The following is a 20,568-nucleotide window of genomic DNA, read 5'->3' as shown; positions in this document are numbered from 1 at the left end:
TGAGCTCCAACATACCCTCCAACATTTATCTGATGAAAATAAGGACGTCCTAAGGAAAAGTGGGAGACGTGGGTGGCGCTGTGGGTTAAACCATAGAGCCTAGGACTTGCCAATCAGAAGGTCGGCACTTCAAATCCCCGCAACGGGGTGAGCTCTTGTTGTTCAGTCCCTGCTCCTGCCAACCTAGCAGTTCGAAAGCACGTCTAAGTGCAAGTAGATAAATAGGTAAACAGGAAGGTAAACAGTGTTTCTGTGCTCTGCTCTGGTTTGCCAGAAGCAGCTTAGTCATGCTGGCCACATGACCCGGAAGCTGTACACTGGCTCCCTCGGCAATAAAACGAGATGAGCACCACAACCCCAGAGTCGGTCACGACTGGACCTAATGGTCAGTGGTCCCTTTACCTTTACCTAAGGAAAAGTGGGGCATTCTGAGATCAAATCAGAAACTAGGACAGCTTCTGTAAATCTGGAGCTGTTCCTGGGAAATAGGGACACTTGGAGGGTCTGCTCCAATCACACACAAAAATGTGCTTCTCTCAGATTCATTTTAACTTGGATGTTTTTTTTGGGGGGGGGGAACTCCTGAGATGCTGTTCACAAAACCAGTGAGTCCTGCTAGCTGCATCTGGGAAGATGTTGCCTCAGCGAAAGCTTAAGAGTTATCTGAGAAGGGCTTGCAGGGCTTGACCCTCCAGTGACTCCACCCCTCTGGAAAGGCTGATTATGGCCTGCAGAATAGTCAATGGTTCCTGCAAGGTGGTGGAGCTGGAGAGGCTGCTAGGAAATCATTTTCAGACATTGTGGGAGTGTCATGTCCTCAGGCTGGTGCAGTGTAGAAGGGCTATTCCCCAGGTGGGATGACTGGTGCATCCTCCTCCGGCCAGCACTGGGTTCCTGAGGCAGGTGACATTACACCTTAGTCCCCAAATCCTCATTTTTTGCATCACTTCCTTCCACTTTTGCTAGCCATGGGAAGGGACAAACTGTAGTGCAAGCGCTAAAGCCGGGAGAAGAAGGAGAGTATGAGCAATGGAAATGCTTCAGCGTTCCCTTTGGCATTGGAAATTGATCAGATATTGCCCACACACTCATAAGACTACCTTCTAATTCATAAGAACAAGACATTTGCCAAGAAACAGAAGATAAAGATTTTCAGAAACCTGAGGCTAAAACCATGTTTCCTGCTTTAACCGAAGGTAGCAAGGCTCTAATCTCCCCCTCTTTCTCTTGGCCAGGTTTAAACCAGCTCAGCCCATCAGGAAAGGGGACATGCAGCAGTGGCAGCAGCAGAGGCAGCACTGATGACCTCCTTTCTCTCATCAAGCCCAAGGACCTGGTTGTTAATGTCCAGGAGAAGCTCCTTTTGGATTACAACATGTACATGTCCCGAATAGTCCCAACAGGGACATGTGCCAGCCCACCCGAGAGCCCCTCCCACAGTACAGCAGGCAGCCCAACACCCAAAAAGGTGAGAAAACCACTGAGATTACCAGGTAATCCAGAAAGAGGGAAATGCTTTCAATATCATCCCTCAGGAGGGAGGAAGGCAAAGGGGTTAAACACTCCCTCCTGTTAGTCAATTGTCCCCAAAACTGCTTGCATTGGGGTTTTTTTTTTTTTTAAAAAAAGGAGGTCATTGCACATTTATGTATACTGTCTAGTTAGGCCCTTAAGTCCTCACCCTAAATCAGGCTTCCTCAAACTCAGCCCTCCAGATGTTTTGAGACTACAGTTCCCATCATCCCTGACCACTGGTTCTGCTAGCTAGGGCTCATGGGAGTTGTAGGCCAAAAACATCTGGAGGGCCGAGTTTGAGGAAGCCTGCCCTAAATCAAAGGTAAGCCTTAGCACATACAATGGTTTTTGTTAAATCAAGCAGAATTCGATGCCAAATGCAGATTACAAATATGCGGCAGCTCTTTGGCAAACCTTCAGCGACTCTCTAGTGAACACTCAACAAAATTAACAGAGGAGGGAGAATGTTTTGGAGACACACTTTGTTCAGCTTTTGGAGGAGGCCAAAGAGGATAAACAACATCATTTACTTATTTATTTAGAAGATCTATAAACCACGTGATCAAAGAGCTCAAAACACAGCCAAAATCCACAAATTAATTGAAAAACAAATATGCATGAAACCATTGTCATTAAAACACAGATAATTTGGTAAGACTTTCGAAACAAACATAGGTAGCTGAATTATATGGCTAGGTGGGCTTACAGAAACATAAATGTTTTCAGCAGGCGTCTAAAACAATATAGTGAAGGCGCCTGCCCAATCTCAATCTATTGTCAGAAATGTTTTAGAACAGTAACACATGTTCTAGCACTTACAGGTGTTTAGAATGTCTTGCTCTTGGATGATCCTATACAGAATTTAAGAGACATTGCAGTACTGCGACTCCCTTTTTCCTTCTTTTCAGTTCTTTGGGGATACAAATGTCATGAGTGACACAAACATGGCTTGGGCCAATGCAGTGCTTGGGAGAATGTTTTGGGACTTCCTACGGGAAAAATGTTGGGCAGACCTAGTTTCAAACAAGATTCAGAAGAAACTAGGCAGAATCAAGGTAAGGAAATTGGCCCATTTTCTCTTCGCCTCTTTTTCTGTGTCCAAAGCAGATGCTTTACCACTGAGCTGTAGAACTTCCCTTTAGGAACCTAGGACTCTTTCTCATACTGAATGAGACCCATCTAGCTCAGTATTGCCTACAATGACTGGCAGCAGCTCTCCAAGTTTTCAAGATGGGGTTGGCCCCATATGCTGGCGTTTCACTGGAAAGTAGTCTTTTGTTTCTGCCTTTCTTTGACTTCCCTTCCTGCCAGATAGTTGTTGTTTCTCCTTCCTCTCTTTTGGTCCAACTCAGCTGCCGTACTTCATGAATGAGCTCACACTCACTGAACTGGACATGGGGACTTCCATTCCACAAATACTCAGCACGTCAAGCCCGACCATCGATCACCGAGGTGAGCTGTAGCAGCATACAGGGGGGAAACAGATTTGCACTGCCTCCCTCTAGTGGTGGGGCTGTATATGTTTCCCCGCAAAGGAGTGTTTCCCCAAATATGAAAGACAAAAAGACAAAGTCACAGGAACATAATGCCTGTTTCATATTTGTGAGAAATTAATCTTTTAGTGTGGCGGCATCTACATTCTGAAACTCTCTGTCTATTGACATCAGGCAAGTGTCATCACGGTTCTCTTTTCGGCATCTTCTAAAACCTTGCTTGGTTTACACAAGCCTACCCAGACATATAGAATAGAATACATTAGATGTATGTTTTAATCTGGTTTTAGGTGATTGCCGATTTTATATCGCTTTAAAGAGTTGTTTTTACTTCTTTTTTAACTGATGATTTTATTGTTTTATTCTCTTTGCAAACCGCTCTGAGGGTTTTCCTTTACAGTCAAGCAACGTATAAATGTTATGAAATAAAAAGATTAAATAAATAATCAGGAACCCAAATGACAATGAATTTAAATATATAAGCAGCTATGCATGTATGTGAGTATATGCTTGTATGAAATATATAGCCACTGTATATGAAACAATGAAGTTCTCCAAACAATGCTTATGATTGGGGGGCGGGGGCAGGAATGAGAAACTGAGAGAAACCCACATTGACAGAAGGGCTCACCCCTTCTCAACAGCCATGCACATCTCCTTTTGGCAGTCGCCAACTCTGTCCTCTTCTCCACTCTGCAGGGCTTTGGGTGGACATGGAAGTGACCTACAGCGGATCCCTGCAGATGACCCTGGAAACGAAGATGAACTTGTACAAACTAGGCAAAGAAGCCCTGGGAGAGGAGAGTGGAAAAGCAGAGGACGGCAGGGAAGGGTGAGGCCAGCCCACCAGCCCAGCACCAGTCCAAAGAGTGTTAGCTCCCCATTCTCAAATCTGGCCTTTAATTACAAGAGCCTGGAAAATCATGGTATGCCATAATAGCCTCTTAGGAAAAGTTCGGATTAGGCGACTCCACTAATGGGAGCAAAGGATCTATTTACAGGCCTGGCGAGCCAAGCGAAGGTTACATTTCAACCAGATAAAAGCAGGCCAGGGGACGGCAGGAATGAGAAGCAACTTGTGCTCTCTCTGAGAGATTGTGCTGAACCATCTGTTGGATGGGATCATCAACCATCTGTCCTCATCTGCCACAACAGGAGGCAGGACAGCTGGAGAATTATTGGTTCTAGGAAAGAGTCCATCGTTTAATCAAAATGGAGATCTGATTTTACAGGGTGGTGAGGACTGTTTGCTTAGGTTCTCTGGTATGTATTTGGCATTAGTAACTTTTGGTGAGTAAATAGCTGGAAGAAAGAGAGGCGGGGGCTTGAGAGATATTACCTAATGGCATTGACACCTACAGGCTTTTATTTTATTTTTGCCTTTTTGTGGCCTTTTTGTGGTTTGGCAAATGTATAAAATAACACATTTTTGCACCAAATGCACCTTTTCCTTCTCTGGTTAGTAAAAGGAGCTCAGTTTCAAGAATAAGAACAGGAGCTGGAAATCATTAGGCAGAACTGGTGCTTTCATTAGATCGAGTGAGGCAGCTGCCACAGGCAGTTGAATTTGGGTGTGACGTACCTCATGATTGTATTTTTATAACATGGGACAAACAAGGCGATACAAGCAATTTCCACACCCATTTCTCTCTCCAGCAGCTAATGCAGAAAGCACAAGCACAATGAAGCTGAGAAAATGAACCTAGGAGGGTGGTAGGAAGAAAGCCAAGTGTTCCCTTGCTGAGACTCAGTGGCTGAGGGTGTTTTGCTAGGCGGGAATGCTACTTCACAGACAGAGATGCTAGTTGACTTGAAAGCTCCCCAGCCATTTCCTCCCAGCTGCTGAGAAACTCCCTTCTGGACCTCATCCTCTTATGTAGGTCACAGTCACCATGATGCACCTTCTTAATCCCCGGGGGAAAGGAATTAAATAGCGCAGGCAGTCCCTGACGCACACAGCATTGCGCAAGGGCAGGCCTTCCTTGGCCCTTGCAAATGGCTTATGTTGCTTAGGGTCCTCTCTCTCTTTCTCCCCTTGCAGTGTGAAGCCCCGCTTAGTCCTTCTGGCTGACAGCGATGCAGAGTCCTCCAGCGCTGGGTCCTCTGACGAAGAAGACCTCCCCAACATGGAGTCCTCAGGGGTCCCAGGAGAAAGGAGTACCCCTCCTGGGGCTGAAGGGTAAAACCAACTAGAGACAGCACAGAACAACCCCCGACAACCTGTTGCCCTCCAGATGCTTTAGACGACAACTCCCATCAGCCCCAGCCAAGCACAGCCATTTGAGACTACAACTCCCATCATCCCCTGCAGCTATAGGGCAAAAATGGGGAGGGGAGAGCTATGTACCCCACCCAGGGATGCCAGCTGCTGGGGCCGATCCCTTTTGGACCCCTCAAATATTTTGGGGGTAGGTGCTGGGCACCTCCAATGTCCAAAGAAGCGCAGAGGCATAACCTGGAGCCAAGCGTGGTGTGGCTCCAGTAGCCGGTTCCTTCTCCTCTTCCTGCCATGGAGGAGGAGGGTTGAAGCAGCCTCCTGCCAGTGGTGGCACCAGGAGGAGGTAAAGGAGAAGCCATCTGCCATTGAAGCTGCGTGGCTGCCACACACACCCAGCTCCTCCCAATATCATGACGTCGCGCGCATCAATTTCATGACGCAACGTCAACAACGTGCATGATGCCACACATGCGGCATTCTACCCCCCCCCCCAACGCCCTCGTAAGCTGGTGCCTCTGACCTCACATTGAGCTCCTTGGAAGAAAGGCGGGATATTAATATCATAAGCAAATAAACAAACAATCTCAAATCTACACTGACCAAATTGCCACTTTCAGCAACTTTGGGGTCACATACTCAATGTTCCTTGACTTGGGCATATGTCCCTTGCCCAAGACTTGCCTATGTTTCGTAGGCAAAGGCTGACCCTGACTTTGTTTTCTCTCAGCCACGTCAGCGGAAACAGCACCAGCCGGAAGATCCTGCGCTTTGTGGACAAGATTGCCAAGTCCAAGTACTTCCAGAAGGCCACCGAGAACGAGTTTATTAAGAAGAAGATAGAGGAGGTCTCCAACACCCCCTTGCTCTTGACGGTGGAGGTCCAAGAGCTGACAGGCACGCTGGCTGTGAACATCCCACCGCCCCCAACTGACCGAATCTGGTAGGAAGCTAGAAGGCAGAGAGGGGAACAGGCCTCAAAGGGTTTGCTGGGGCCTGTGCTGTGTGACCAGACTGGGGCAAAGGGAAGGCAAGTGAGAAACCCTTGTCCATCTAGCTCAGCAGAGCAGGCTCTCAAACAACGGCAGTCTGGGTAGCCCAGAGAAGTCCACAAGATGGTGTTGCAGAACTGGGCTGCATATATTCCAGGCTACTTCAGTGCTTCATCTCTTAGCAAAAAAATAATCACTGGCAGGGCGGGGGCATCCAAGAATGTAAGGATGGGCTCATCGCAATGGTTGCAGAGGGAAAGGGAGAGTCTACATGAATCTTTTCTGCCTCCTTGCTCCAGGTACAGCTTCCGGACTCCACCACAGCTGGATCTGAAGGTCCGCCCAAAGCTGGGGGAACGAGAGGTCACCTTCATCCATGTCACAGAATGGATTGAGAAGAAGCTTCAGCATGAATTCCAGGTACCTGTCTTTGGAAATAGGCCAGGTTCTGGAAACAGGCGAGCTGGGCTCAAAGCAAGGAATGCAGTCTAATAAGTCACTCGTTAACACAAGATTTGGTTATAGAATCATAGAATCATGATGGCCACCTGGTTACCCAACTGTTCTGAAAGCGATGAGACAGATTGCTGAAGGATAGGTCTGGCTAAGGCTGTTTACCAAAACAGCTGTAAGCACAGGAGGCCGCCTTGTACTGAGTCATACCAGTGGTCCATCTAGCTCAGTATTGTCTACACTGACAGGCAGCAGCTCTCCAGGGTCTCAGACAAGGAGTCCCTCCCTGCCCTACCTGAAGATGCCAGTGGGACCTGCTGCATGGAAACAAGATTCTCTACCACTGAGCTACAGTCCTTCTTTCTTGGGGAATAGAAAACAGCCTTAGCCCAAGTCAGACCATCGGTCCTTCTAGCCTAGTATTGTTTACAATGACTGGCAGGGACTTTCAAGTATTTTATGCAGGGCATATTTCCAGTGCTACCTGAATGTGCTGCAGGGGATTGAACCTGGGGACTTCTGCATGCAACACAGGTGTTCTCTTATCAGTGGGCTTTTACAGTTCCCCTGAATGGAGTCTTCCTGTTGAAACTGCCATGTGATGAAAAAAGCCTGCTGGGGGGAGATGCTGGTGGTGGTAGTGGAACCAGAAGTGGGTTTTGCACAAAGAGTGCAAACTCTGTTCTGGCACTGAAAACTTATTGAGCTGAGCATTCAGAGGCACCTTGTCCCTTACCGTATTTTTCGCTGTATAAGACGTACTTTTCCCCTCCTAAAAAGTAAGGGGAAATGTGTGTGCGTCTTATGGAGCAAATGCAGGTTGTGCAGCTGTTGCTGAAGCCAGGAGAGCAAGAGGGATTGGTGCGCACCAATCTCTCTCGCTCTCCTGGCTTCAGCGATAGCCCCACAAAGCCTCTTGAGTGCAGCGGGAGCACTCCTGCCTCTTCGCTCAAGAGGCTTTGCATTGCTTTCTTGTTTCTTGTTTTCCTCCTCTAAAAACTAGGTGCGTCTTATGGTCGGGTGCGTCTTATAGAGCGAAAAATACGGTAATTCTGAGAAGACAGTGTCCCACCCAGCCACTATTGTGCACCTGGCTGGTGGGTCCTGGGGTTCCAGTAAAAAACCACAGCAAAGCAGAGCCTGCAAACCTGAAGGCTACTCATCCTTGGTGTAATGACATCAAGAGGTGGACTAAGCAGTGGCACCCATTAGAGAGAGGAGATGGAGCTGCCCTGTTCAGACACATCAATGAGTTTCCTGCTAAGTGCATTTCCACCATAGGTTGCCTCCAGACTGTTACCGCCTCGCAGGAGGGTTTGAAGCACATACTGCAGCTCTAGGCTTCCACACTGAAAGTGGATCAAAGTGCAACGAAACCACTTTAAAAACAAACAGACGTATACTTCTTGTGGTTTTGAAAGTGACAGAGAAATGCACTGGAGAGCATGGGCGCTCAGTAAAGTCTGGATCTTATCAAACCTCAGTGTTAGCTTTGTGGAAGTATATCAAGAGGAATGCTCAATAAACAGACTCTGGAGGGGCCCATAGAGAGCACAGTTTTCAGCAGATCATCTCCATTATATAGACCACTTGGATGCACCGAGCCTTCTAGAGGTATTTTTGCTTGCAGAAAACTTGGTGGCATGTTTCTAACCTGATTTCTTTTCTCTCCCTCCCACCCCTTCAACCCCTTAGAAAATTTTAGTGATGCCAAATATGGACGATCTCATCTTACCCCTCATGCATTCTGGTTTGGAATCCCAGCTGCCCACAGAAGGACTCCAGAAGGAATTCCCAGGAGAGGGCGCAGCAAAATTTTGAGGAACTGCCCACTGGTGGGTTGGCTGGCTCAAGACGCTTGATGGGGTCCTCCAGGATTATCAGGGCCTGCGAACCCAGCATCACCCTTGAGCCACACTGCTGGTCTCATCTCCTGGCTCATCTATTCAGCTTGTCGTTCAGGGGCTTCTCTCCAGCAAAAGAGGTCCCCCCACCCATCCTCTGGATATTTCACAGGATACATTTCTCAGTGTGGAGGAGATACTCCAAGATTCTCCCTTACAAGCACCAGATTCCTACCAGTGCAAGGAAGAATTTCTGTAGTGCTATCATTAGCTTTGCAAAGAGGAAAAAAAAGTAGGGGAGATTCCAAGCCCACTTCCACCTAGGTCCCGTCTTTGCAAATAACAGCCATGTTAAGCATCTTTTAAATGTCAGAACAGTCATTAAAACTGAAGAGGCCAAAGAAAAGAGGGGATGACAAGGAAAGAAAGGGCTCTTTCTGCAAGCAGTCTGAAGTCCTATTTCCACCCAGGTTTGCAATGGTGGGGAGAGAAATCCTAAAATCTGAAAACCGAGCCTCTGAGTGAACCATCTCTCTGACCTCCTTGCTACTCACAGGCCAGAGGAAAGGAAACAGAGAGAGTTAACAGTAGAAGCGTTTGTATTTCCCCCGGGAAGGCATGCAAGGAACCTGTGAAGAACATCACACAACTCTTTACTCTGTGAAAATTCTCCCTTCTCCTGATGAGGGGAGGGGAGGTTTAAGGGAATTCAAGCCTCCAAATTGATGAGGAAAGTGTGGAATGCAGGTTGAGACCAAGCGAGAATGTATCACCACTTTAACAGTCAAGGCTCCCCCCAAAAAGAAGGAATCCTGGGAACTTTAATTTGTTAAAGCTGTTGAGAACTGCAGCTCCGTGCAGGGAATAGGGGGTCTCCTAAGGCACTCTCAGTGAATGGGGTGAAATAACATATTGACGACACAATTTACATAATTCATTATGTGGCTTTTTAAAATTCAAATCACATATTCTGAGGAGGGTTTTTTGGCAAGAAAGGATCAACCTCCCCTCACCCTGGCTATGCCCCAATTGTGATCCAGAACAGCAGCATCCCCTTCCACGGCTGGTGGCTGATTGCAACTGGGGCTGCTGACTACAGGGATTTGAAAACATACTCACAATTGCATCTAGACTAATCCTTAGGATGTCTGAGCATGTCGACTCCGCAGCTGGGACACTCCAGGGCTGGAGGCTGTGGCCAATTTCATGAGAGTCTTTGGTGGGGGTAGGGAGGAGGTTTTCATAGCTCCACAACGTCCTTCTTGGAGGTGTGCTATTTACTGCTGTGAGATTAGAGACTATCGAAAGAGGCAATCACAGAACCATGAGTGGAGGAACAAGGCAAGCGTGGCTTCTGGAGGCTTAGCCCTGTTATCTGAATGCTAAAGATATGGACTGCCTATGTTAGAAAGAGAAGCATATTGTGTTAATTCCTGAAACCGTTCTATGCTGTGCTGCAAGTGAGGCAGAAAGGAGAGTTGGCTCTCCTTTCTCAATAGTTATATATACCCTCTGCCTGCCAAGAGCACCCCAGCCCACCTTTGCAACCCTGCCTCTAAACCAGCCTTCCTAGTACCCTCCCACAATGTTGGACTACAGCTCCCATCAACCCCAGCTAGCATAGCCACTATGGACTACAATCCCCATCAGCCCAAGCCAGCATTGGTGGGAGCTGATCGGAGTTGCAGTCTGAAACAGCCTAAGGGAACCAAGTTGGGGGAAGATGCTCTAAACCCATGTCATGTCCCAGGAGATTTCACATCAGGGACATTTAGCAATGCAAAGGAAACCGAGCCCGTCGTGACAGCTAACCCGGCAGCATGAAGTGGGTTTTAGAGGTACTGTTTCCGTTTCCCATGCAATAAAACATTTTAACAGAGCAATAGCTTTGGAAATTCACGACAATGAAATGGTCGCATCTAATCAAAGGGCTTTACAAACCACGGATGATGTGTGAGCCAAAGGCAACTAGAAATGATGGGGAAGGTGAAGGGAAATAAAGGTTTGCATCGATTCCTGGGGGTGTGTTTGCTTTTGTTATTCCTTGTGTCTCTTGCATTTGGTCTCTGTCAAAGTACCCAAAGAGGCAGAGCTGCTCGTTCTGATGGTAAAAGCTGTTCAACAGTGGAATGGACTTCCTCAGGTAGTGGACTCTTCTTCCTTAGAGGTTTTAAGGCAGAGGTTGGATGGTCGTCTGTCATGGATGCTTTAGTTGAGATTCCTGCTTGCAGGGAGTTGGATTAGATGACCCTCTGGCTCCATTCCAACTCTACAATTCTATAATTCTAAGTCCAGATGATGCTATAAATGCAACGCCCTGAAAGACTTCTGAGACAAATGTGGGGAGCATATACCTTTTCAAGAACATAAGACTAAGTACCGGTTTTGTTTCAGTGTATTTATGTTTGCAACTATTCAAAGCAGTGACAAAGTTGGACTGGAGTCTGGAAGCATCTTAGGAGAAGCCCTTTTCACAATTCCTCCTGGGTTTCCACCTTCCCCTTCACCAGGTGCTTCTTCTGTGGGCCCTGAAACAGAAGCAGAAAAAAATGGCCATGGAATCTTAAAAGCTATGCTTGCAAGACAAAAGGCAATAATTTGCATCAGGGGCAAAAGGGGACTTTTGTACATTTCTGCTCTTTTTGTTGTTTTGTCTCCACAGGGAGTGAGAGGTATATGTTGCAGGGCAGCCTGTTTTCCTGACTGATGCAAAACTGCCCTTCATTTCCAACAAATGTGGCTAGCAGGGGTAGGCAACATGGTGCCTCCTCTCCAGGTGTTCTGAACTAACAAATCTCATCACTCCTATCCTTCCGGTGCAAAAGAGAGCAGGACAATACCTAATGGAGTATCTTTGGCTGGTATTGGGCCACATTCCCCAGGCTGGGGCCTTCCAGGTGCATTGAACTACAACTACCATCAGCCTCATCCCGCACAGCCATACGGTGCTGTGGCTGATGGGAATTGAAGTCCAAAACATCTGGAGGGCACCAGATTGGGGAAGGCTGGTCATCCACCTAATGCTTTCCCTAAAATTTCTCACTATTTTTTTTTTGTTTGAATTGAAATGGAAAATATATTTTCTACTTGGGATCAAAACAATCTGTTCTTAGGCAGTGTATAAATCTCAAAGAGGATATTGCAAAGCTGCATAAGGCACAGGAAAGGGTAATCAAAATTATCCAGGGTGTTAGAGCAACTTTCCTATGCAGAAAGTCTACAATTTTGGGGGCTTCTTAAGTATTGGGGGAAGGCAAATAAGATAGGACTTGGCAGAAGTTTGCAGAAGTTTGTAAGATGTGAAGATATCTCCCCCCATAATACTAGAACCCAATGGAGACAAGCTGAAGCTTGGTTATCTGTGATTCTTGCGTCGCAAGGGCTGGGGTCCCTGGGGTCCCTTCCAGCGCTACAGTTCTATCATTCTGTAAGTTTCAGGACAGAGAAAAGAAATGGCACAATGGGATTGTGCTTCTTAGATATGCCCTGGGTAGGAAGAAGTTTTAGTACCCTTATCCCAAGTCTTGGTTGGCAGCGCTGCTTCCCCCAGTCACATTTGGTCACATATCCTTCTCAAAGGATTTTTCTTCTCTGCATCATGTTTCGCGGCTAAGACTCACCATGAAAGCACGCTTTTCTTGAGCTGTCTGGAAGTGTCCATGACCAAACTTGGAGGTCGTGTCAATGAATTTCAGCTCCACAGGTTCCAAGGCCTTCCTGCTTGTATGGACCAGAAGGGACTGGAAGAAGGGAAAGGGGTCCATTAAATGAAAGTGCAAGGGTGAGGGGGCAGAGTTTTCTGTGGGGAATCGCTTGTTGAACATGGACAACTTAGCTGAGTGACATGGGGACAACCCTACCATTAGGCAAGGTGAGACGACCACTGAAGTCAAACCACTGGAGAATCACAGTGCCTGCTGTGGCTGCAGAGACCAGTAACTTGTAACTTCTGCCTCAACCTAATGTAAGTTTGTACTAGTGGCGGGCAATTTAGGTGCAAAACCCATGCCACAGGCCGGCCCCTGGTCTGTCGAAAGGGAACCTTGCTAGGTCAAAGTTAACAATAATAAATAGTCTTAAATCGTAAGAACAAGAATGATTGCTTAACGTTTATCTCCTGCCTTTCTTAAGAGGTGTTTACAAAGGCTGCTCATTGTCTTTCATGTTTCTTAACTTCTTGTGGTCCTCACAACACTCCTGTAAGGCAGGCTGATGTTATTGTCCCCACAGCAGCTCCCAAAGCCCTTTAGAATGGACGCTTAGCTGTAGCCCCAACTTCCCTTCTCCCTCGGGAACAAAGCACCTACAGTCTCGTGCTATTATTAGTACTACTGTTGATTATTACTTCAATTCATTTCCCACCCCTCACTATCAGTTCCCAGGGTGGGTTATGACAATTTAAGATTCAATATTAAAACCAGTTTTAAACAAATGAAAGCCCCTGGAATAAGGTGACTACAAAAGACAGATATCTGATGTGTCAAGAGAGGTATATTCAGCATACAAGAGACACTGTCTAGCAAAGGTGCACAACTTTGGGGTTGCTCCAGAGATTGCTCTCTCCCGGACTACAAGCAGCCAAAATGACTGAGGATGATGCTGCTACCAAGAGGGCACCTTCTGCTGACCTTAACACCTGAGAGTGTGCCTGTAGGGAAGGAGGCAGTCTCAGGTATTTGGGGCCTAAGTCATTTAGGGCTTTAAACACCTTGAATTGGACATGGAAATGAACTGGCCACCTGCTCATTGCTTGGGTCCAAATCCAACCAGTCTCCTTTGGGCCCCACCCACCCTCACAGGAAGTCACATCTCCCTCACACTCCATTTCTCTGATACAGGCCTCACCTTCCTGAGGGTGAGCACCCGCTTCTTGGTGCCCACCACGCAACCCTTCACCATCACGAAATCATTGTTGACTTCTCCATACTTAGGGAATCCACCCTGGGGGAAGAAAGGTGAGTTAATGTAGAGAAGGAAGCTGCCAGGCCAGCAACAGAGTGCCCACCACAAATCTGGGCACAAGTACGTAAGGGGAAGGACCATTGTCATAGTCATGGGTTCGAGTCCCACATTGGTCAAAAGATTCCGGCATTGCAGGGGGGTTGGACTAGATGACCCTAGTGGTCCCTTCCAACTATGATTCTATTTTACCAGTGGGGTAATTGTTTTCTCGGTTGTGTCATAATTGGTGGAGGCGTTGTTCTTCACCACTTTGCCATCTTCTATGTGAACCCCGCGCCCAATGCGGTAAACCTAAGGTGAAGAAGAGATGAGGCTCTGTTATGTTTGCACTTTTGTGGTTGCTGTTGTTATCAAATTAATATTTAAAAAGAAATAAAAGACCAAAATAAACTATTACTCCATCTTTCCACCTGGCACTTTTGAACCTGTACATGGAAACAGAATGGAATTTGAAAAGTACCAGCAGCCTGGAACTGTATTGTTAAATCCTGGAAGACCTTTAATCTTAATAGGATTTATAGCATTCAAGGGTTTTGCAAATTGCCCTTCTTGAAAAGATTTGTCACAAACCAAAAGTATTTAAAGGGCAAAGCTTGAATGACCAGGTTTTATTCATATATGGCCTGATTTTATTTCTCATTGAAATAGGTGCCAGCCAATGTCTGGCTCCTTTAAGACTATATAGAATCTTTATTCTCAATAATGATGGAACTCACAGGTGGAGAATACTTTTAATTTTATAAATCTATATTACTTGTAAAGAGAATCTTTGTACGAGTAAATACTTTATAATCCCTTTGGATCTGCACTATACCTTTGTCCTTCTAGGCTGTGACACTTTATGGTTTACATTTTTGAGTCTTTGTTTCTTTTAAAAAAAATTAACAACAAAAGAAAGAGTTCAGGTGCTGGGGAGCTATTGCCATCAGCATTTCCCAGACTCCCAAGAGATTGGGTGAGCAGGCGGGTACGGAATGGTGATGTCAGCCTGGAGCCAACCAGAAGCAGACTCAAGTCCATTGTGAATGAGCCCAAAAGAACAGGAAGGAAGGAAGGTGAAGGAAGAAGGGCACTGTACCTTCTTGTTAAGTTCAGTGCGGTGATGGTAGCCTTTCTGGCCAGCCCGGGCAATGGAGTAGCCCACCCGGGCAGGATGCCAGGCTCCAATACATGCGACCTTACGCAGTCCTTTGTGAGTTTTCCTCGGGAGTTTCTTAGCATGCCACCGACTTGTCACACCTAAATGAAAAAGGTCATGTTGTTATAGAGGTTGTTAAAGTCTCCCTGCGCAAGTTTTTCTCCGACAGCCCTAGAGATGCCAGGGATCCATGCAAAGTTCAGCCTACCTCAACTATGCTATCTTCCTGAAAAATAAAGCAAGATTCTAGTCCTCATAGAATCAGACTAAAGGGGTGATTGAAATAGAAACATAAGAAGCTTCCTTATACTGATCAAGCCTTTGGTTCATCTATCTCAGCTGTCTACACTGATTAGCAAAGGCTCTTCAGGGTTTCAGAAGATAGTGGTTTCTTCCAGTCCTAGCTGGAGATACCAGAGACTGAACCCTGGAACCTTTTGCATTCAAACCAGATGCTCTACCACCGAGCTACAGCCCTTTCCTTTTTGAACTACAACTCACATTAGCTCACATCACCATGTCTGGGGCTTGTAGTCCAAAATATCTGCACAGCACCAGGCTGGGGAGGGGGGTGTGCTCTAAGCCCTGAAACAGAAAAAAAGGCCTAGATGTTCTCAGCAATGAGGTCTAGAAACTTGTTTTCCCAAAATCCTGGGTACTCCTGGAATCAATCATTTTCTTCTGGGGCAGCATTTTGCATATATTGGGCCTCAAAAGTGTGCAGATTCCTACCACCCACCCTTTCCCCTCCCTTATCAAGGTTATGATAGCAACTGCCCCAAGTCAATCTGGCCACAATCTATGCTAGCCTTCCCCAGCCTGGTGCCCTCCTGATGTTTTGGACTACAACTCCCATCAGCTCCAGCCAACAAGGCCGTATTAGGCTGGGGCTGATGGGAGCCGTAGTCCAAAACCAGTGAAGACCTGGGTGACCTTAGGTCAATCACTGCCTCTCATGGTTTTTGTGGGGATTGAAGGGGGGGGGGAGAACCATGTATGTCCCCTTGAGCTCCTGGGGAAAAAAGATGGGATATCAATGCAATAAATAAGTAAAGTAATAAAGAAAACATCTCTATGCCAAGGCTCACCACTGCTCCTTCCTACCTTTCATCCCATGCCCCTTAGTGACACCAATGACGTCAATCATCTCGTTCTGGGAGAAGACGGTGCTGACGGGCACTTGCTTCTCCAGCTTCTCATGAGCCCAGTCCACCTTCTCTGCCACGGTGCCCCCATTCAGCTGGATCTCCATGATGTGAGCCTTCTTCTGCCTCAGTGGAAGGAGCTTCATCTGCAGCCAAAGAGGCTCAGTGTTAACACAATGCAACAGAGAGTGCCACCGCTTTGCAAAGCACCGTTCTTCCCTAGGGCTGCCCCAAAGGATTATGGGAAGGCTTCACCTGGGTGTGCACGATGATGCGGATGACCTTGCAGTACTTCTTCATGGCTGCGAAATCCTTCTCCAGCTGCTTCTTCCCGGCCTCATCCTGCCATTTCTTGCAGTACTTGGTAAATGCTTTCTTCTTGCTCTTGTGCCTGAAAAGGAGAGACATATCCCATCGTGAACCATCGGCCACAAGGTTTAGGCTGTGAAAAAGGCAACTTCAGTGCTAGAGATCATTAGGAAACGAACTGAAAATAAAGCTGCCAATTTCATAACGCTGTTATACAAATCTTTGGTGCAACCCTGTTTGGAATAGGGACGTCCTACCATACCCTCCGTACAGTACAAGCTATGGTTTTCCCAGTAGTATTGTATGGAAGTGAGAGCTGGATCATAAAGAAGGCTGATCGCCGAAGAATTGATGCTTTTGAATTATGGTGCTGGAGGAGACCCTTGAGAGTCCCATGGAGTACAAGAAGATCAAACCTATCCATTCTTAAGGAAATCAGGCCTGAGTGCTCACTGGAAGGACAGATCCTGAAGCTGAGGCTCCAATACTTTGGCCACCTCATGAGAAGAGAAAACTCCCTGGAAAAGACCCTGATGTTGGGAAAGATGGAGGGCACAAGGAGAAGGGGACGACAGAGGACGAGATGGTTGAACAGTGTTCTCGAAGCTACAAACATGAGTCTGACCAAACTGTGGGAGGCAGTGGAAGACAGGAGTGCCTGGCATGCTCTGGTCCATGGGGTCACGAAGAGTCGGACACAACTAAACGACTAAACAACAACAACACCATACCCTCAAACATTTCCCCAATGAAAATAGGGATGTCCTAAGGAAAAGTGGGACATTCCGGGATCAAATCAGAAACCAAGACAGCTTCTGTAAATCCAGGACCGTTCCTGGAAAATAGGGACACTTGGAGGGTCTGCCACAGGCAGCAATGCTTCTGAATATTACTTGTTGGAAACCACAGGATGGAAGAGTGCTCTTATGTTCGAATACTCCTTGCAGCTTTCCCACAGGCAACTGGCTGGCCACTGTGAGAACAGGATGCTGTACTAAATGGGCCATTGGCCTGACCCTGCAGGTTCCTCTGATGTTCTTATGTTATGTTCTCACTGCACATTTATACCAAGGAATTTGCAAAACGACCTGCCTGCGTAGTCCAACCTCTCTGCAACCTGGGGCCCTGTAGGTGTTTTGGACTACAACTCCCATTACTCCTAGCCAGCACAGCTGAGGCTGATGGGATTTGTAGTGCAAAACTCCTGGGGGGTGACCACTACCGGCACTTTTGGAGGAAGCACAAGAAACCAGCTTAGCATAGCTCATCAGCCAGCAGATGCTGCTCTAAGTCATTTACAAGAGGAAGCCCTTTCATGACACACCTCACAATGCCCAATGGTAGGGCCAGCCCTGTCTGTCTGGAGATGTTTCCTCCACATGTATGTGCTGATTGGACATTTGCCATGTGGCACCTGTGGACCATTTTGTCTGTCCATTCCCTCTGTCCGCTGCACAGGAAACCGCTCACCAGTTCTTGTAGAAACGTCTTCTACATTCATCGCTGATATGCTCTGCGAAGATGGTCTTGAAATTCCTCAGCCCCCTGGGCGTCTCGATGTAGCCCACCAGTCCAACGACCACCAAAGGTGGTGTCTCTATGATGGTGACAGCTTCCACCTCCTCCCTCTTTGAGACCTCTGAAAATTAAAGGAATGCAGAAGGAGCAGGCTTAGAATCACAGGAAACAGCCTGGTGCAGAGTTAGATTGCTGGGCCGTCTAGCTCAGTATTCAGCTGGAATGGGAACCTTTGGCCCACCGGATGCTGCAGTACCTGTGTGTTTCTCCCAGGGGGTACTCAAGGATACACAGTACCGCCACCTCTTTAAGTTGATGTTAAAAAGTGTGGCACTTGACTGTAAAAACTTCATGGTGAGTACCGACACTTATTTTTCTATGAAAAAAAAAAGCACTATGCAGAATGACACCAGCCCCAGCAATATTAAATTACCCAAAATGCAACCCCTTTCCTCACAGTGTTGTATAGGAGTAATTAATATGGTGGGTGACCACTGCAGATCAGATTTGGCTTCAAAATTCTTATTCTTATTCATATTGGATGTCCTGGTGGGGTTGAGTGGATGAGTGACTGCTGGCAGTAGTTGGGTCAGGCTAGTTGGTGATGGTTCCTTCTGAGCCCCAGGGCCATCAGCAGATGCTCAATCATGCTGGGGGTTGGTGCCTGCGTTTGAACACAGGAATCTGCTTTATACCAACTTTGGTCCATCTAGCTGTCTGTTCTTACTCTGACAGGCAGCAGCTCCCCAGGGCCTCAGCCAGAGAGAGGTTTTTCCCAGGCCACCTCTCTGCAACCCTACAACTGGAGATGCCTTTGAGGACCTTTCTGTGCTCCACCACTGAGCTACAGCCCTTTCCCCCAGCTTTGCATTGACTCCTCCCATGAATCCTTCCACTTACTTAGCCCCGGCCTGTAGTGTTCCCGGAGGATGTGAGTCATGCCGGCTTTGTAGCCCAGAAAGGCCGTCAGGTGAACCGGTTTGCTGGGGTCATCTTTGGGCCACGTCTTCACCTTCCCGCGGTGACGGTGGCTCCTCTTGTGAGGGAGGAAGCCCAGGTGGCCATGCCTGGGAGCTGAAAATTTGCGGTGGGACTGGGGGGCGGGGATGAAAAAAGGGGTGAAAGTAAAGCACACCCACACCCACAAAGATAATGGTCATTGACCAAGAACTTCCCAGTGGGATTCCCAAGAACATCCCAGTGCGATGCTTTGGGACTTGAACTCCTGATCTCCCAGGTCCCAGTCCAACACAGTTATGGTTCTCATGGCATGACAAGCTACTGATTAATACAGCAAAGGGGATCTGTGAGGTTGCAGAAATGCGTTGAAGGGGCTGGGTGATCCTTGGTGTGAGGATAGGTCCATTACAAAGTTTATTGTGTTTCTGGGAAAATGCTGGAGAGTGTTTTATGTATTTAAAATACTTATTTGCTGCTTCTCAGGGTACAGCCATCAGAATGAAGCTTACAAAAGTTCATTAAAACTGCAAAACCATCACATGGTGTCTCCCCATCACAAAACTCCCAACCCCATTGTTCCTATATCACCCACCCACCCACCCACCCCAAAGGCAGGCCTAGCCCACAGCAAGTCAGTACTGACCATGATCAGACGTCTTCTCAGTCCCGGTCAGCAGTAGCGAAAGAGGCCACCAGCAAGTGACTTGGTTGCCTAATACCAAAGATGTTTCTCGGCCCCCAAGACATAAATTTAGCAGCTGGCTTCATTCTGATGCTATATTCATTTCATACCCGGGCAAGCTGACAGGGGCCTGACACCACCAGCAATTGGAATGGAGACGAAAGGTCATCTTGGAAGCAGGGGTCTCAGTTTACCACCATGTGCAATTGCCATCTATGTACGGCAGACGGGAAGGGTCAAAATTCTGCCTTGCCACCTGGGGAACATGTCAGTCGTACACCAGCCTAGGTAAGTGAAGGAATAAGGAAGTGTGCCCCAGAGGATGCACAGTGCTGTCTATTTGCCATTCAGCACCCACAGTTAATACATATAAACTTGGGATTGGCACAGCTAGCAGATGAAAAGAAATTTGGGGAAAATATTTATGAGGATAAGGCTGTCAGTGGTTACTGGCACAATAGCTATGTTCTATCTAAACCCACTGTCAAAAGCAGAATGCCATTGTGCTAATATCCTGTTATGTGAGCTTCCCAGAAGAGGCACCTGGTTGGCCACCATGAGAACAGGATACTGGACTAGATGGGCCATTGGTCTGATCCAGTAGCTGGGCACTTCTTACATTCTTAGGAGAAACTATATCTCAAGTACACTGAGACTCCTTATTACATAGAAGTCCACCGAAATTGGTATTGGTAAAGCTTCAGGAAAAGACACTTAACGGTTTACACACATGGTGCTGTATACCTCAAAAGTTAACCTAAAGAACTTTGGGAAACATTCTTTGGGAATGTTCTCCCATATGTGGTGGAGTTGACCCATGATTCATGTTGGAATAAGGTGTTGGCGGAGTGTAGCAAATTAGCTGGGCACCTTATTGTTTAAAACAACAACAAAACCCCCTGGCATTATTGACTATTTCTGACAAAACAGAACCAAACCAAACCATTTAGATAGATAAACACCTTTTTATTAGTAACTGCAAGACAAGTAGTAGCAAAACATTGGAAGAATGATGATGGACCTACAATGCAAGAATGATATAACTATGTCTGGAACAATGCAGAGCAGTTGACTAAACTAAGAACTGAGATGTCCGGACCATGATAATGATTTTGTGGACAAGTGGCTTTTCAGTGAAGAGATCAAATGAAACTGTTACACCACCTTCCAGGTGTGGGACACTATGGCATAATCTGTTGGGGTGAAAAAGCAAAATGCTTTATAAAGACATTATAACAGAATTAATATTAAAGCACAGAACCAGGGAAAAGGTGGCAACCCTTAAACCATGTGGTTTAACCCTATGTTTAAGCCACATGGTTTCCACCCAAAGAATCGTGGG

At 46.9% G+C, this 20,568-nt stretch overlaps 2 protein-coding genes across 9 annotated transcripts in view; one reads left to right on the top strand and one right to left on the bottom strand.

Moving 5' to 3' along the window:
* Positions 1 to 10,525, top strand: part of LOC307202591 (testis-expressed protein 2-like) — a 32,179-nt gene extending 21,654 nt beyond the window's left edge. For 6 of the 7 annotated variants that reach the window (XM_079952697.1, XM_079952696.1, XM_079952694.1 and 3 more), the window contains 8 exons: positions 1,236 to 1,468; positions 2,424 to 2,570; positions 2,868 to 2,967; positions 3,708 to 3,840; positions 5,050 to 5,187; positions 5,954 to 6,166; positions 6,515 to 6,635; positions 8,364 to 10,525. In XM_079952697.1, the coding sequence (XP_079808823.1) occupies positions 1,236 to 1,468; positions 2,424 to 2,570; positions 2,868 to 2,967; positions 3,708 to 3,840; positions 5,050 to 5,187; positions 5,954 to 6,166; positions 6,515 to 6,635; positions 8,364 to 8,489 (1,211 nt within the window). In that variant the 3' untranslated portion in view covers positions 8,490 to 10,525. Of the gene's footprint in view, positions 1 to 1,235; positions 1,469 to 2,423; positions 2,571 to 2,867; positions 2,968 to 3,707; positions 4,272 to 4,664; positions 5,193 to 5,953; positions 6,167 to 6,514; positions 6,636 to 8,363 lie in introns of those variants that run through there. The other variant, XR_013832949.1, reaches the window with a different exon arrangement.
* A 370-nt stretch (positions 10,526 to 10,895) lies between these two features.
* Positions 10,896 to 19,348, bottom strand: RPL3L (ribosomal protein L3 like). 2 transcript variants are annotated; one of them, XM_079952707.1, is made up of 10 exons: positions 19,188 to 19,348; positions 18,485 to 18,677; positions 17,537 to 17,705; positions 16,013 to 16,148; positions 15,717 to 15,903; positions 14,553 to 14,713; positions 13,664 to 13,765; positions 13,358 to 13,453; positions 12,133 to 12,252; positions 10,896 to 11,040 (listed from the first exon to the last, which is right to left on the bottom strand). In XM_079952707.1, exons 1-10 carry the CDS (start codon positions 19,188 to 19,190, stop codon positions 10,984 to 10,986), a joined length of 1,224 nt encoding a protein of 407 aa, XP_079808833.1. In that variant the 5' UTR covers positions 19,191 to 19,348; the 3' UTR covers positions 10,896 to 10,983. The 2 variants fall into 2 exon arrangements, with proteins under 2 accessions (XP_079808833.1, XP_079808834.1); XM_079952708.1 differs by lacking the exon at positions 13,358 to 13,453.
* Between the last annotated feature and the right edge of the window lie 1,220 nt (positions 19,349 to 20,568).

This window comes from Podarcis cretensis (genome assembly GCF_951804945.1).
Source record: "Podarcis cretensis genome assembly, chromosome: 14".
NCBI classification, from domain to species: Eukaryota; Metazoa; Chordata; class Lepidosauria; order Squamata; family Lacertidae; genus Podarcis; species Podarcis cretensis.
Note: the sequence above shows the minus strand (reverse complement) of the source record. Positions and strands in the feature narration are given on the sequence as shown.

Coding starts and splice junctions, on each gene's coding strand:
- RPL3L (XM_079952707.1), bottom strand. Junction 17,706..18,484: donor ACACTACAGGCCGGGGCTAA/GTAAGTGGAAGG, acceptor TTTAATTTTCAG/AGGTCTCAAAGAGGGAGGAG. Junction 12,253..13,357: donor GGGTGCTCACCCTCAGGAAG/GTGAGGCCTGTA, acceptor CCCTTCTTCCAG/TCCCTTCTGGTCCATACAAG.